Below are 18,289 nucleotides of genomic sequence, written 5' to 3'. Positions count from 1 at the left end.
CCAAAACAAACCTAGATAACATAACGAAATCGGTCGTTGCATTGAATATTTTATGCTCACGTTTTTTAAACATTTTTAATAAATTGCTCGATTTGTTGAGTAACTGGGATTCGCCCACTCTTGTTTTCAATTTCTAGCGTGTACGTGTAGTCTACTCTTGCTGCTGATACTTTCGAAGTAAATCTAAAGAAGCTCGAAAGCTTGAGAAATTAATTAAAAAACAGAGATTTTTCATTTATGTGTAACAGAAGATCGATGAATTAGGTTTTGCACTCGAGGTAATCTAATCTGTACACATTTTAGAAAAGAATCAATTTCTTTTTAATTTCTCAAGATACGCGCACAAAGAGAGGAGAGGTTCTATCACTTTCGAATAATGCGATTGATTCCATTCTATCAATGAAGGCATGCCGATGTTTGCCAACCGTTTCAACGAGCTTCATTGTCTTTCTTCAATTTTATTATTAGGTTTCATAGCACGCGCAAACGCATAACATATGCGAAATGAAAATAGATTCATTGCGCCTCTGTTACCATGGCCTTCGCTGCATATTTGCTTACAAGGTGCGTCTTAAAAGCATTGTAAACACCGCGTACTCTATCTACCAGTTGATTGCGTATCTCGTTTGGCGCGGAAAGAATCGAACTCGCCGCAGTGCCACTTGCTTGATCCATAGCCCGCTTACTAGAACCAAATCTAAACTGCCGTTGACTTACCCCAGTCGCGGCAACACTACAGTAATTGAAGAATACTCGTTAAAAGCAGATAATTTTCGATTATTTGAAACATTTAAAAACAATGTAAAAATAAGTTTGTTCTTCTTCAAATATACTATCCCGAAGAAAATACATAATGACGATTCAAATGATTATTTATATGCAAGACGAAAATCAAATATAACAAAAGTGCGTCGGAGGCTTCGTGTTTGAAAAAATCGAGTTTGAAAATTTACGAGGTACAGGGTACGTGAATTTGACCAATTGTCGGCTGGACCGAAATGGACAACTGATAGGAAATTATTCTACACAAATAAATTGAAAATGAAGAATAAAATTTTGTTGTTTACACTCTCGTTTTGGGGAAAATGAAGTTTAGATATGTTAGCCAAGAATTAGTCCAAGTAGACGTAGATTTGATCGAAAAATGAGACTTCAAATGAAAAGATGTTATTCTACATTTTTGATATTATATTTCCATATGTAATATAATTCATCGATTATAGATCATCGACTATCTACTCCTGTCTAGCTGAGAATCAAACGAATTTACGCATACCTCACAAATTTTCAAAACGAAGCCCCCAACGCAGTTTTGTATGTGTTCAAATTCTATTAGTCATCGCATGTACAGTCAGTCACGAAAATATTCTGCAAATTTATTGCAGTTACAGGCTAAAACTCGCGAAGAACAGCAAACTTATAGTAACGTTAACCGATTTCGATGAAACTTTCAGTATGTATATAACTGATATAAATGTCCAACATATGTTGTTTAAATTTTTTCAATATTTCTTTTACACGTTATCTGGTACTAATCCTTCTGGCTTCTCAAGAAAGCTCAAGTCGTTTGGTCCAATTTTTCAACAGTTATTCTACTCTAAAGAGTGTACAGATATTTCCGTGACTAACTACAGTCAACGCTTACGATAAGAAAGGAAAATTATAAGCCATAGAAAAACCCAGTGAATTATTACGCGAACGGTCCAGTTAATTTTTATTATCAATGTAATCCTACGATGTATACTTACCGATAAATGAAGTTAAGTTAAAAAAGAAAAAAAAAAGAAACAAAGAAACTCATTTCGTTCTTCCTTAATGTCGTATCTGGAACGATGGCTGAATTAATAATACACCCCGATCTAACAATAAACCTCGTAACTCGAACGAGTCTCATCGACCTCGTTCGGGGACGAATGAAAAATAATCCGAATAAAAGGAACAAGCAAAACTCGCCATTATCGAAAATTTCACAAAAATTCATTCTGAAAAAGGGAAGAGAGAAGAATTTTTCAGAAAACGTTTTTAAAAGAAGAATCGACGATAGGTATCTGATGGACATGCACGTCGAATTAACGAAGCAGCCCATTGAAACGGTACAACAAAAGTCCGATCGTTCTATGCGGCGCTATATTTACCAGTTGCTTGGGTGTGTTGAAAAATATAAAGAAGCACGCTGTGCGTGGTAATACCAGGCTGTGATATTAAATTCGATGCAACGATGGCTCACGGTCGTGGGAATTTGTTTACAAATTGATGATAGCGGCTCTTCGATCGTCCGATGATTAGTTTCCGTTGATGGGACCGAGCGAAAGAAAAATTGCATAATTGACGTCGCTCTATGACCAAGGTAATAATGATTGCTTCGAGCTTTCTGATGAAACCGACGAGTAGCTTAATTTTTTTGCGATACGATGTTTATCATTTGCCTTGTCGTTATAGATAATTAGCGCAAGATATTCGATATATCTTCAGATATCCCATATTGGGACCATTTTTAACGCGTATTTAATACGTTTAATTTTTTTTATTGGATATATGTTTGGAGTAAATGTCTTGTAACTTTTATATAAATTTTTAGATTGAGTTTAAATTTTGAAATTTTTTCAGTTTTTGATAGAGTTTAAATTTTACCAATATACACTGCCTATCATAAGGATTAATATATCTACTCGTTGCGATTGTTGCAAAAGTCTAATTTTTACTTTGTTTAATGTCTTACATTGTAAGCCACATACGAATTAACACACGGAAGAATTAACAGACGAATTAACAGATTTATAATAAAATAATGAAAAAATAAAGGCATTGCAAGGCATTCAATTTAAATTAACGTCATGAAGTATCCAACTACGTATAACCGGTAATGTAATTATGACAATCGTGTCTCGATATAGTGTTAATGAAATTTTAAAATGTACAAGTTTTCCACAATGAACGTTTAAATACTCTTGCATGCCTGTATATGAAGATCAAAGGGCAAAAAAATATAATAAGGCTACTTTCCTTAGTTTCCATCACTTCTGTGTTATTTTGTGGCTAAAAAGTTATATTTTAATGCGAAATACACATTTGAAGAAGCGAGTGATCTCGTATATTTGATGATGCTTATAAATCCTTTGAAAATAGGTGATAGATCCACAGTGATTTTTAAGAATTAAATGTTTGTGTAATTGTCATGTTGCTTCAATTAAATTAATGGGAATCTACGTGTAACTGCTGTTATTAATGCGTCTTAAGTATGTAAGAGGATAAGAAAAACACATATTTAATCCCAAAATCAAACGCAAACACAGCTTTGATATGAAATTGTTTGGCAACCTATTCAATTTTAATATTGCTCATCTATAAAAGACGAGAAATATGATTTATCATGTTTTTCACCTGTGGTTGTGCTCTCTATAAGAGAAATGAAATATTAATTTCTTTTTTTTTTTTTATCGAACGGTCATCAGATATTACGGTTCGTCTTATTTTTCCCTTTCCAAGTTCTCCCGGTGTACATAAAAATCTCGTTAGAGTGAAATTAAATCCAGGAATTTCCATCGACGTATACTTATCAGCTATGTTACAAGGAGTTCGTTTCATCGTGTATCTTACTTATAACGTATCATGCTCGCGTGCTTAATACTCATTGTTGAACTTTCCATTACAAAAAGATATGGTACGCGTAGCAAGAAAATCTCGAAATAATCCTATCAATAGTAAAAGCTATCTAGTTACGTAAACTGTCAAATTTGTAAACTGTCGCAATTAATTTGCGTGTATTATAATTGAGGAGATTTCTTATTCGCCATGAGGCGAAATGGCAAATTGACCAAATTACATTCAAGTCTTAGCTATAATTTTTTAATATTAGCTTTAAGCTTTCTAGCTTTTTGATTATACCTTTAAATTGATAATTATGAAGAAGCTCGTGAAGAACTTTTAAAGAATTTCTTAGAAAACTTTGTTTCCTCTTTTATATTTACAAAATAATTGAAATTTAAAATAATTTAACTGTTTGGCTAGAAGACGCCTACAAGCTCTTTTATTGGAAAACTCTTCAATTACGCTGCAATTTGATTCTTCATTTTATCTAAATCTTCATTTTTATCTGAATTGCACGAAGTATGTTAATACAAATATTAAATAATAAACATTGGAGTAAAAAACAAGCTAAATCATTATAAAATAATCCATTTCGATAATCTTTACAATCGATGATATAAATAATGATTGATTAAGAAGCCAATGGTTTTTATCTTTCTGGCTCTAGTTTTAGTTCGTACATCTACTATTCTATTCGCCACATAAATTATACAAGTGTAAGTTTCCTCAGTCGATACTAATTATTGACATTCCTTATCGGATTAGGAATGACCCGAATATGTACATATTCCAGGTACTCTATTGAAAATATCGCTCAAAATAAATTTCTCGATCTATCAAAATTTCATACTTGATAAATTCTCATCCGGTTAATTTTATCGCGTTCATGTGATCTGAAAGACCGCTGACTCGATTAGCCACTTCACATTCAGATAAAAGTTACAGGTATCTAGAAAAAAACGCAATACGAGACCGAAACAACAATAAAAATGATATATCGTTATTATTAAACCGTTATCGTAATATGTTATTAAAAAAATCAAAGAAAATACATTCGGGAGAAAAAATTATCTGACTGTTCTCTTGGTAATCATTCGTATTATTCTTCGAGTTATTCGTTACAATTTATCAAGAGGGCAATATGAATCATGTGCGGCTCCACGTTACATTTATTAATCTCTCAACTTTATTACATAAATTCATTATTTTTCATTCATTGCATCAATTTTATATTCATATTCATATTTATGTTCACATTCATATTCATGTTCATATTCATATTCATATTCATATTGAATAGTTGAGGGACAAATAAATACATGAAACCATAAAACGTAACAGTTGGCTTACGAAAGTACCTGAAATTTTTAATAAATTTTTTATAAGATGAAAAAGAGGCTGGCCAGTGGACATGTTCGATTAAACGATTCCTTTTGAAAGAAATCTGAATGAATTATCTATATTATACATATTAATAAGCCTCTTCTTTGAAAGTAAATTATTTTTCTAAACTAGGATTTCAACCTATCGGCAATTAACATAGTAGAAGACCGTATAAATAAAAATTTCAAGGAACGATAGAGATAGCGGACAGTCAATTAAAGAGGTAGATAACTTTAATGATTTCGCTTCCCTTGATTTTCATTTTTTTACACAATCGAGGAAATAATCACCAGTAAGTATACGTCGTTAGATTTCTCTCTTGAACTTGGATTTTATCAGTTTCCATTGTTGAACGATAACAAACTCATTACCTGCTTTTTTTCAAAGAAGTGTGTATTCACTTTTCATGCCATCTTTATACGACAATATGATTAGCAGAGATCAGCTATAATCAGCTGTGTTATATGAATCATGCATCGGTAAAATTATCCGCAACGAGTGTGTTCTTCCTTTTCTCTTAGTAATCATTTTACAAACATAAAGATTTCGTGCGAACAGTGGCTACAGAAAAACTGCGACGTTTTACAGAGATTTATATTTTGAAAAATGTAACTGAAATAGTAGAGCCTTGACAAAAAATTGTTTTATCCATCAACTATTACGCAAAGCACTACACTATTTCATATTTTATATATTTTCTTATATTAAACGCGTTCTGCACAATTTTGCACCTTCAAATTTTTTATTAATATTTATATCATTGTATTTATTATGTTGAAGTTAATTAGATTCAGGTACATGAAATTTCGTACTATGTGTTTGTTAGTATCTCTAAATATAATTAGAAAAATGTGATATTACGAAAGCGAAGCGTAAAGCCTGATAACGTGAACGCGATTGAAATTAATAAATACTATAATCCTTCGAATTTTATTTTTAGAAGAAGAGAGTACATTTTGTATTATACAATATTAATTGATACTATCGATACAATTTCGAGAGACGTTTTATCTTAATCTATTATTGGAGACTATTGTGCTTAAAAATTGATATGATCTATTATTCCCCTCTTCGCCTTCTTGTTTCATGTATATTTTATATAATTAATCGCAACTTAATCCGCATTTATTTACTCATTAGGGACTAAACAGTGAAAAAATACGTAAAAAGTCGGGTAATGGGAGGAAAATATCTTACACGTTGGCTTCATAGATGCTGATTATACAAATATAATAGACATGAAAAGTTGTCGTAATTTCAAAGAGAATAATTTATTATGATGTTATGAATTCGTACTTCAAAGTCCATCAAATTCTAAGGATAAAACATAGCAATTAATGATGAATTATTAATGAACTTTTCCGACCTTTCTGTCACATTATTGTCATCGTCTTGCGAAACAACATAGAAAGGAAATATTTGCAAAGTCATATCTTATAAAATCCACGTGTTATATGCCAATCCATATATTTAACGCAGTGAGAAAAGATTGCGTCATATGTAATATAAACATAACTTCAGTCTTTAAGAAATTAATCTATAAACCATTTGTAATTTACATTTCATTAACTTACACGTAGCTAGAGATGAAATCTTACATTAACATAACATTTTCTCTGAGGAGATTAATCTAATAAATCATTCCACATTGCTGGATACATATGCAGATAGTGGTAAAAAATGCAACTGTGTAGCTCTCGCGGTAGTCGCACACTTCTCATGAACATTATCACGTGTGTTAAACGAAACATTTCAAAATTTTATTGGCACTGTAACGACGCCCAAGTATTATGATTATTAATAACTATTATTTGATACAATTTTGAATTTTTGGAATTCCTCTCTTTGAGATTTTTGTAAACGTATATAGAAATTGCAAGATGTATATATTTTGCAGACACAAAAATATTTGAACAGGCTATCATTCACTGTAACAGCTATTATAATATGCTTAAGATTTTTCTACTAATTATTCATAATACTAACTTTTCACTAAATATAAGTTTACGGTAAATACCTTGCAACTTCTAAGTATGCATGTATATTTTCAAATTGGATTCGAGTTTTGCCGATATAGTCATATCAGTGGTGTCTCATCGCAGCATTAATCAAATTTCAGAACGTTTTATATAATACGCATGACACGCACATGAAAATTTTCCATGGTAAATGTACAAATACTTTTGGAGCCAATTTGTATGTATACATATGGATGTATATTTGATCTCTATATCTTTCCAGTATCTTCGAATATAGATAATATCATAGCATATACCGAAGTCATATATCGGTCGTATATACCTATGTATTATGACAAAGTACTTTCTATTTTTAACCGCATCTAATGTCTCACTGATAAACCACACCCGCGGAAGTGGACATTCGATAACAACCTACTATTAATGGCTTCTCTTTAGCTTAACGAACGTAAGACGTGCTCGTAAATCTATTTACTTTAATGATCAACGATAATGCGGCATATTGACATTTGCAGTTATACATGGGTTTTAATATACCGCATGATCTTTGATTTTCTATCGAAATTACTTCGAAACGTTGTTCCGTAGAAAGAAAAACTTCAAGAATTCATTAAACGTTACCGGGGACGGTAAAAAAACGAAATCGGTTAATCCGAAAATCTCCAAAAACACAGAGGAATCTGTTTTCAGCCGAATCTTGACGTCATCGTTTACCGAAGAACGTGAGAAAGCGTGATTTTCGTGCATGTTCTCTTGAAGTCATAGATGACGCATTTATTCCAAGTTAATATTGACACATTTTTTAGGTCGATTTGTACTGCAATTTTTATCTTGTACCACGAGGTAAAAAGTTAAAATCTTCTGCTTGTTCACACGATTATTTCAAATACATTTTTTCGGCGTCATGAGTCAATATTTGTCCAAGCCATAATCAAACTGCCAGTTATATTGGAAAATTTGTAATTTGCATTGAACGATAAGAAACGGCCACCTGCCTGAGCTGCAAAGATTTTCTTAATTACATTCTGTTATTTTATCCTTTTGGATTGTTTTATTAATCTTGTGCATTATTTGTACAAGCTAAACCAATCTTTTTCCAGTTTGCGTCAGCCACAGTTTATACAATAAGTAATGAAAGAACACATGCAAAATGTTTCCGAATAGAACCGTTATCAGTATGGGAAATATTTATAGTAAACGATGTTTCATCTGATTATGCATTACACCTGAAGGAGAAAAGAGAAAAAGAAATCAAAATTTCCTACAGCTGCTTAAGACAAGAAACTCACGATTTCGAGTTGGCAACTGATCGTGAGTTTCTTGTCTTAAGCAGCTGTAGGAAATTTTGATTTCTTTTTCTCATTTCTCCTTCTTTTCTCCTTAATTATATATATATATATTAAATATATCTTTTCTCCTTCTTTTCTCCTTAATTATATATACATATATATTAAAAGGATCGGAAAACGTATTTACGTAATACTTCTCATCGTTTAGGATTGCATCGGAGAACCACGTACTACTCATTTCATAAGACTGAATGATAAATTTGATAAGATTTTAGAATAACATGTTTATAAAATATAAATACTTCGGTTATCAATATTTCTAAAGTTAGATGAAAGAATTTAAATGTAAAGGAATGATTAAAAAATGTTTCAGAGACAAATAGATGATAATCCTGCTTCTTAATGACCATCGTGGTTACTTTAAAACTTTCGCGTAGATCCTCCTTTCCTTGAGTAATAAATATTGCAGAACTTGTGAAGTGAAATAAAAACCAGGTACTTCTAAGAACGTGTCTGCAATAGATAGTAAATGTAATATATATATATCAGAGGATTCGATAATAAATCACAGCAACAGAGGCGTAATTAAATTTACAAAGATAATGCGATAAAAATCATAATAAATACCTTGTAGAACGCGGAGTGCTTAGTTTTGATAAATTACCAGATTATTGTTGATATATTATCGGACCAACTTTTCAATCGTATTAAAAATAACTAAAGTATTAAATACGTTTAAATATTAAGAAAACAGTGTATTTTTTCTTTTTTTTTCTTCTTGCGAAATGATATAATTGCTATAAATTTTACTTTATCAGTCAACATTTGTTGATAATGATTTTCGTGCATTGTTTACCTTTTATTATCTAGTTGTATTGTAAAGTAGCACAGCCTAAATATTTGCGTTATATCATATTACATATACGTCTGAAATAGCGAATAATTTGCATTAGGCTACGTTTAAAAATTCTTACTATAATAATGACATTAGTATTATTATTTTTGTATAATTTCTTCGTAATTACCGCGAGCGCAACGTATACACAAAGTAAAATATCGAACAAATAAAGAAAAATATCGAATCAAATATAACAAATTTCCGTGTATATTGCGATTGTTGAAAAACATGATAATGTAGTGAAAACAGTTAATTAAATGGGACTGTATCTTAAATTACAAACGAATGATTCTTTAAAAAATGTTTGATTCATTGATCCATACGAATTATATACTCTTAGTACTTTAATTCGTCCAAAATCAGATGTGAACTCCATCTATATACATGTATTCTGTTTTTAATTCTGTTTATAATTCCCACAAACATCATTACATGTATAAAAATATATGTGAAGGCACAGCTTCTTAAAATAATCTATTTAAAGTGATTCAATATTTGGAAGAAATTTGTAAATTTTTATTCGTGCATCTTGCTGATCAGATGGCATATAAAAAAAATGAGGGGATCACAAAAGTCACATTCCACAAGGTAATTCTCTTAATCAGTTTCTTTTTCTTAATAATAAAAATTTGCTCGCTTTATAGACTGAACGTTGAAACCCTATCACCACGAAGCGGTGAAAAAGTGAAACTAATCACTATTGCTGTCTGTATCTAACATTAGTATATATATATCTATCTTTGTCGCACACTATTGCGTCCCTTGCCTACGGAAGAGGCATATGCTACCATCTATTTGATACAAAAGTAACAGCAACTGAATAGGAGGACTGGATAGGAGCAGTAAGGATAAATGACAGCACATAACTTGCTAGATAAAGATAGCAATATTGTGCGACAAGGACAGATATACATACTTGAGTTAGACAAGAATTGCGATAATGTGCGACAAAGACTGCAATAGGGATTAGTTCCATCTTTCCACGGCTACATGGCGATAGTGTTTCAATGTTCATATAAATTTTCATTACTGACAAAAACAAAGAGGATTAATTTGTAAACTTTTATGATTTCGTCTTCCGAATTACATTCTATCGTTGTGTATACGGTCGTGTAAATATTCCAAACCTCATTTTCATACATAAAACAACAAATTTTATTGAACATTTTGCTAACCTTAAATTGAATACTCATGTAAACGCACTTTAATGATTTGGAAATAATTGATAGTGTGCCATCTTATAACATTACCAATATAAAGATTGGTAAAGAAAACGGGATTTGGTTCTTTGGTGAATCTTTTTCATGTTCTGGAGGATATTTTTCTGTAAAATTTTGATGCTGAACGATGGATTCCATTCCCAGAACGCATGAAGGTTCGTTTGTCATAAATTAAATTCTGGTATTTATGATTGGAATTATACTTTATTTTAAATTATTACCTGCGATTCTATTCATTTATGTAATTTAATTACCGAATATTTACAAATCTTTATCTAAATTCCTTTGATTAGACTCAGTAATAAGAAACAACATAAGTAAATTTGATATTTAAGCAATCATTTGCTAATAGTTAATCTTAATTATTCTAGCCTTGCATTGTGTTAGATTCTTAGTAAATTTAATGTAATTTGTATTTGTATTGATCTATATAGATATTGAAGCACAAATACGAGAAATACAGTCAAAGAAAAAAGAGATTCAAAATGCATCTACTGAAAAGGACCAAGTAGGGCTAGGAAAGACTGGGTTTTATGATCAAGATATTTACGATGGAAGTAATAATAAATATGAAGGCTATGTTACATCTATTGCAGCCAATGATGAGATTGAGGTAATTTCATTTTTTACCATGATGATTGTTTTTATTGTAACATAATAATAAGTTATGAATTGTATTATTTTTTTTTAAGGATGAAGACTATGAACCAACAACTTTTAGTACTAATAAAAGACCAGGCTATACTGCACCAGCAGCATTACTCAATGATGTTGCACAGGTATAATATTTTGAAAACAATATTATTCTTATTATTATTAATGTTGCTAATGGTATTAATAATTTTAATTTAATAATGTTTAATTTTTTTATGCCCCAGAGTGAAAAGGATTATGATCCTTTTGCGGACAGACGACGACCCACCATAGCTGACAGAGAAGATGAATATAGGCAAAAAAGACGAAGAATGATTATATCGCCTGAGCGTGTCGATCCTTTTGCAGAAGGTTGGTATTTTTTTCTTCTTAAGTTAAGCAATTTGAAAACAAAACAGGTAATTAGATATTAAGTGTGTTTATATATTATTATCCTTGTTAATATTTTGAAGCAATATAATAAGTAAAAGAATAATAATTATGTACTAAATAATAATGAAGATAAATTAATTAATAGAGTTAAATATAATTTTTCTTTTTTTAGACTAAGATCACTTAGTGCATATAAGTGCTAATTATATTGCAACAAAATATGTGCACAATAAAGCTTCTATCACTGCAGTTTATAAAAAAACTAAGGTCATTTTAAATATATTTTTATATCTGAAAAAAGTCAACTTGATTTTAATGTGGCAAAAATGAAATTTAATTTAATAGATATTATTATTTTGTTCCAAATTATTAAATAGTCAAGTTGACTTTTTTTAAAATCATTTAATGGTACTACAAACTTGATTATAAAGTATCACAAGTTTCAATAACTGAATGACCATACCACCAATGTCTGTTTTGTATCATTTTTATCTTTATTAGAAAGTAATATAATGTAAAAGATGAACTTAAACTTGTATGCAATTATGTTATTTAGTTTTCCAAATAATTAGTAACATAACTTAACATGTTTTAAATAATTTATAAGCAAATATATGAAAATTTTATTTTCATTTATTCGTAATATGATTTAATTTGTTTCTTATACATATCACCACAGACATAAAGTAATTTAATATTTCACAAAATCAAAATTTTATATTAAATAGATAGACTTGTATATAGATGTTCAAAGAAGACATTAAATATAAATATATTACAACAAAAGTTATTTTCAATATTAATAAATATTAGTATATTTATCTAGTCTGTTTTAATGAATACACATTGAGCAATATCTTTCTGTTGCTGTAGTATTACTAACTATAATAACTGAGATAGATAGTTGTTTCACATATCAAAAATATTATGATTTATATTGTCTTTATATAAGTTTATGAAAGGCACAAATAATGATCTTTTAGTATATACAATCGGCTAATTATAATCAGATCTAAATTAATGAAGGTACAGATTATATGTTGCTTGCACAGTTATTTTCTAAAATATTTGGGTTCAAAATATTTATCTCAGTTATTATAACAGTTAATAGATTTAAAAATTTTTCATGCTTAGATTGTGGAAGGGTTAAGAAATAAATAAGACAGACTGGCTTGAGTGAAAAGAGTGAATGTGATTCTTTCAAATAAATACTAATGTTTACATTTTTTTCCAATCTTAGTGACGGTCTGCACATTTGGAATCATCTGCTTACCGAGGATACTATGTCGAAGGTTAAGCGAGATTGAATTGTCACAGAGCATTACAGTCACATCGTATAAATGATACAATGAGACTTTTTTTTATATTCAATTATAATTTAATATATTTTCATGAGTTTCTTTTTTCACAAATTCTTTATTTACTGTTTTGATTGCTTACACGTATAACACATATGGGTCGATAAATTCTCATTGTATCACACATTTCTCGTGAGAACATAAATATTGAAACATAGTATGAGTGGTTGGTGTGCAAATATTATTAATAACAAGAATGAGTTGATTTTTAGATGGCTAAAGTATTTTTCGATGTGGAAGACATGAGCAGGACAGTGCTCCCTATGGCACCAAATTTTCACGTACGTATGCTATATGCCATCTGCTGTTGCAACTCTCTCAAACCCGTTGCGTAATTAACGCGATATTTTATTTACGATTTGTTGTTACATTTACTTCTGTAAAACATCTTTATTGTCATTTAATTTGATGATATATGCAACGTGGAAATGAGAGTCAATTCAGTAGTTTACTTAGAATATACTCAAATATTCTAGGGGCATTTTAACAATAAATATCATTATAATATCGCTAGGTATGTTCAGAAGTTTTTGAAAATTTAAGCATTCATTGAACAAATAACTAATGGTTACGCTCTGCGTGACTTTTGGTTCCTGATTACAGGTGGTAAGACGCCAGACATCGGTTCTAGGACATATACCGTGATTATGCGGGAACAGTTATTGAAAGGAGAAGAAACTGAGGTATATGATCAGCAATTTTAACACGTTCAACTTTTTCATTAATATTTAAGTAAAAAATATTATTAAGTAAAAATATATTTAAGATACTCACATAATATTTATACTTATAGTTAAGAAAAAAATTAGCAGAAAAAGCCAAAGAGGGAACATTGAAAGCAAATGGTGAACCTAAACCTGCACCTAAGAAAAGAGGTCGTTGGGACCAAACAGATGATGCTCCAACACCTAAGAAACCATCTGGTACAACTGCAACACCAACATCATGGGACAATGCAGATGTAAGTAAATAGATACTTCTGAACTAATTTTAACGTGTGAGAAATAATAAAAATTATTACCTTTTAAAATGTTATTAGGTAACACCTGCTGCAATTAGGTGGGATGAAACGCCTGGTCATGGTAAAGGTGGAGAAACTCCTGGTGCAACACCAGGCGTAAGTACAAGAATGTGGGATGCTACTCCAGGACACGCAACACCTGGTGCAGCCACTCCTGGTAGAGAAACTCCTTCTCATGAAAAAACTGTTTCAAGTCGTAGAAATCGTTGGGATGAGACGCCAAAAACTGAACGTGGTAAATATAAAGTATATTTTATTAAGAAGATAGATAACAAATCAGGAATAAATAGTTAAATAATAAATGTTTGTTTTATATATTAGAAACACCTGGTCATAGCAGTGGTTGGGCAGAGACTCCAAGAACAGATCGAGTTGCAGGAGATTTAATTCAGGAGACACCAACACCTTCTGCTAGCAAACGTCGAAGTCGATGGGATGAAACACCTTCGAATCAGACACCTGGGTCTATGACGCCACAAACTCCAGCAACTCCTCTTACTACACCACATCAAACTTCAATTTTAACACCTAGTGGTGTAACACCAACAGGACCCAAAGCTATGGGATTGGCAACTCCAACACCAGGACATTTAATGTCAATGACACCAGAACAGCTTCAAGCATATCGTTGGGAACGAGAAATCGATGAGAGAAATAGACCACTCTCAGACGATGAACTGGATGCCCTGTTCCCACCTGGATACAAAGTTTTGCAACCACCTGCGGGTAAATGATGCAAAATAATGATTTTTAAAATTATGATTGAGAAATATTTAATTGTATATTTAATTTAATCTTTTATAATATAGGATATATTCCAATTCGCACACCTGCAAGGAAGCTCACTGCTACACCGACGCCTATTGCGGGCACACCACAAGGATTTTTCATTCAAACTGAGGATAAAACTGCGAAATTCGTAGACAATCAACCAAAAGGAAATTTGCCTTTTATGAAACCAGAAGACGCACAATATTTTGATAAGTTATTAGTCGATGTTGATGAAGAAACACTTAGTCCTGAAGAACAAAAAGAGAGGAAGATAATGAAGCTGCTATTAAAAATTAAAAATGGCACACCACCAATGAGGAAAGCTGCTCTAAGACAAATTACAGATAAAGCAAGAGAATTTGGCGCGGGTCCTTTATTTAATCAGATACTCCCTCTTCTTATGTCTCCTACACTTGAAGATCAAGAACGGCATCTTCTTGTGAAAGTTATTGATCGTATTCTTTATAAACTGGATGATTTGGTTAGACCCTACGTACATAAGGTAAGTTTATACGCTGTATATAATATTTTAACAATTTTCTCTTAACATTGATAAATGTAAAAATATGATTTATTTTTAGATTTTGGTCGTTATTGAACCTTTACTTATTGATGAAGATTACTATGCTCGTGTCGAAGGTAGAGAAATTATCTCTAATTTGGCTAAAGCAGCTGGTTTAGCAACGATGATCTCGACTATGAGACCAGATATTGACAATATTGATGAATACGTTCGTAACACGACAGCCAGAGCATTCGCTGTGGTCGCATCAGCTCTAGGAATTCCTTCTTTGCTTCCATTTCTTAAAGCCGTGTGTCGCAGTAAAAAGTCATGGCAAGCTCGTCACACGGGTATCAAAATTGTACAACAGATTGCTATTCTTATGGGATGTGCTATATTACCACATTTGAAGAGTTTAGTTGAAATTATAGAACATGGTAATGTGAAACTATCTTTTAGGGTTATTAAATAAAATTTCAAAAGATAATCAGAGGTCACTGATTAATTTATAGGTCTCGTGGATGAGCAACAGAAAGTTCGTACTATCACTGCTTTAGCAATTGCTGCATTGGCAGAAGCAGCCACACCATATGGTATCGAGAGCTTTGACTCTGTTCTAAAACCGCTTTGGAAAGGTATTCGTACACATAGAGGAAAAGGTCTTGCTGCATTCTTAAAGGCTATTGGTTATTTAATTCCTCTTATGGACGCCGAATATGCCAATTATTATACTCGTGAGGTGATGTTAATTCTTATTCGTGAATTCCAGTCTCCTGATGAAGAAATGAAAAAGATTGTTCTGAAAGTAAGTACCTTAAGTTATAATAAGTTATAATAAGTTATAACATGTTAAATATATTACTATTACATTACAATATACTGTAGGTAGTGAAACAATGTTGTGGAACAGATGGTGTCGAAGCACAATATATTAAAGATGAAATCCTCCCACATTTCTTCAAACATTTTTGGAACCATCGAATGGCTTTAGATCGTAGAAATTACAGACAAGTATATATTACATAATATTAATAGGTATACTTACAATAATTACAGAAAGCATTTTATAAATCTTAATTTTATAGCTTGTTGACACGACTGTAGAAATTGCAAATAAAGTTGGTGCATCAGAAATTATAAATCGTGTGGTAGACGATTTAAAAGATGAAAACGAACAGTATAGGAAGATGGTTATGGAAACCATTGAGAAAATAATGGGTAATTTGGGAGCCGCGGATGTTGATTCTCGTTTGGAAGAACAACTCATTGATGGTATTTTATATGCTTTCCAGGAACAAACAACAGAGGTTCATAATATTTATAATCTTTATAAACAATTTCAAGTTTTACATATATTATAATGAATTTATTATATTTGTTATATTTAACAGGATGTTGTAATGTTAAATGGTTTTGGAACTATTGTGAATACATTAGGAAAAAGAGTGAAAGCATACCTCCCACAAATTTGTGGAACAATTTTGTGGAGATTGAACAATAAATCTGCAAAAGTAAGACAACAAGCTGCCGACTTGATATCACGAATTGCCGTTGTCATGAAAACTTGTCAAGAGGTAAATTCATATTCCATACAGGCATAAGTTTTATTAAAATTTCATAAACCTAAATTTTGGTAGTATAAAATCATACTTATTTGTGTTATAGGAAAAACTAATGGGTCATTTAGGTGTCGTTCTTTATGAATATTTAGGAGAAGAGTACCCTGAGGTATTAGGAAGCATTTTGGGCGCATTGAAAGCTATTGTAAATGTCATAGGAATGACAAAAATGACACCACCTATTAAAGACTTACTACCACGTCTTACTCCTATTCTGAAGAACAGGCATGAAAAGGTCTGCATTATTTATACAAATATATTTACGTATACATTCAAAAATCTTGAAAAATATAAATTATTTATACCTAAACTTCTCTGTTTAGGTACAAGAAAATTGTATTGATCTCGTAGGTAGAATCGCAGACAGAGGACCCGAATATGTATCTGCCAGAGAATGGATGAGAATATGCTTTGAACTTTTAGAATTGCTCAAAGCTCACAAGAAAGCGATTCGAAGAGCTACAGTAAATACATTTGGTTATATTGCCAAAGCAATAGGGTAAGTATAAACTAAACATAGAGGATTTATAATATATTACGTTTTAACATCATTTTGAACTTTTTATCTTTTTCTGTGCAGACCTCATGATGTATTAGCAACCCTCTTGAATAACTTAAAGGTACAGGAACGTCAAAATCGTGTATGCACTACAGTGGCTATAGCTATTGTAGCTGAAACCTGTAGTCCATTTACGGTTCTTCCAGCTTTGATGAATGAGTATAGAGTACCAGAACTAAACGTACAAAATGGTGTATTAAAGTCTTTATCCTTTTTGTTTGAATATATTGGAGAAATGGGAAAAGATTACATTTACGCTGTTAGCCCACTATTAGAAGATGCGCTCATGGACAGGTAAAAAGAGCATTTATACAAAAACTTAATGTTTTAAATTAGAAATAATTATATAATAATCCAATTTAATATAACGTTATACAGAGATTTAGTGCACAGGCAAACTGCATGTGCTGCTATTAAACACATGGCATTGGGTGTTTACGGATTTGGTTGTGAAGATGCATTGATACATTTATTGAATCACGTATGGCCCAATGTTTTTGAAACTTCACCTCACTTGGTGCAAGCATTTATGGATGCTGTAGATGGTTTACGTGTTGCTCTTGGGCCAATTAAAATACTACAATACACTTTGCAGGTAAATCATTCAACACATTGTATTTAAGATATTAATATAATAGATATTTTCATAATGTTTTTACAGGGATTGTTCCATCCAGCACGAAAAGTAAGAGATGTATATTGGAAAATTTATAATTCTCTTTATATAGGTGGACAAGATGCTCTTGTAGCTGGTTATCCTCGAATTATGAATGATCCAAAGAATCAGTATATTAGATACGAATTGGACTATGTTTTGTAATGATTTTAAAGTATATGTAAGAGATGTTGTATCATACATTTATATAATCTCCGTAGAAATTAGCATCCTTCGCTTATTATTGTTTATAAACCAGCTAAAATAATTGTATGTTCTTAAATGTGACGCAAAAGATATAGACAACAGTATTTATTTCTTGGACTTCTTTAAACAAATTATATATAAATTCTTCTAAATTAGAAATTGATTCTGATTATAAATTTGCATAAAAAGAGATATTTGTCAGTCCGTATATAAA

The 18,289-nt window shown here is 31.2% G+C and overlaps 1 protein-coding gene and 1 long non-coding RNA gene across 4 annotated transcripts; one reads left to right on the top strand and one right to left on the bottom strand.

Annotated features, from left to right (window-relative positions):
- Positions 1–5,882: 5,882 nt before the first annotated feature.
- LOC117209192 lies at positions 5,883–9,531 on the bottom strand. The gene is made up of 4 exons (XR_004487866.1): positions 9,265–9,531; positions 8,867–9,166; positions 8,427–8,752; positions 5,883–8,176 (listed from the first exon to the last, which is right to left on the bottom strand). It is a non-coding gene; the product is annotated as an uncharacterized LOC117209192 (long non-coding RNA).
- Positions 9,532–10,351: 820 nt separating this feature from the next.
- On the top strand, positions 10,352–18,186 carry LOC117209157 (splicing factor 3B subunit 1). 3 transcript variants are annotated; one of them, XM_033450840.1, is made up of 19 exons: positions 10,352–10,512; positions 10,792–10,970; positions 11,050–11,136; positions 11,236–11,362; positions 13,345–13,424; positions 13,535–13,702; positions 13,781–13,997; positions 14,084–14,488; positions 14,572–15,035; positions 15,115–15,472; positions 15,548–15,840; positions 15,921–16,046; positions 16,121–16,342; positions 16,427–16,609; positions 16,701–16,889; positions 16,978–17,153; positions 17,235–17,507; positions 17,592–17,808; positions 17,875–18,186. In XM_033450840.1, the coding sequence occupies exons 1-19, from the start codon at positions 10,485–10,487 to the stop codon at positions 18,031–18,033; spliced, it is 3,951 nt and encodes a 1,316-aa protein (XP_033306731.1). In that variant the 5' UTR covers positions 10,352–10,484; the 3' UTR covers positions 18,034–18,186. The 3 variants fall into 3 exon arrangements, with proteins under 3 accessions (XP_033306731.1, XP_033306734.1, XP_033306733.1); XM_033450843.1 differs by lacking the exons at positions 10,352–10,512; positions 10,792–10,970; positions 11,050–11,136; positions 11,236–11,362 and adding exons at positions 12,074–12,675; positions 12,954–13,022; XM_033450842.1 differs by lacking the exons at positions 10,352–10,512; positions 10,792–10,970; positions 11,050–11,136; positions 11,236–11,362 and adding an exon at positions 12,074–13,022.
- Positions 18,187–18,289: the final 103 nt, after the last annotated feature.

Source organism: Bombus bifarius, unplaced genomic scaffold (genome assembly GCF_011952205.1).
Source record: "Bombus bifarius isolate JDL3187 unplaced genomic scaffold, Bbif_JDL3187 scf7180000008166, whole genome shotgun sequence".
In the NCBI taxonomy this organism is placed as follows: Eukaryota; Metazoa; Arthropoda; class Insecta; order Hymenoptera; family Apidae; genus Bombus; species Bombus bifarius.
The sequence above is the reverse complement of the archived record's forward strand: the minus strand, read 5'-3'. Positions and strand labels throughout refer to the sequence as shown.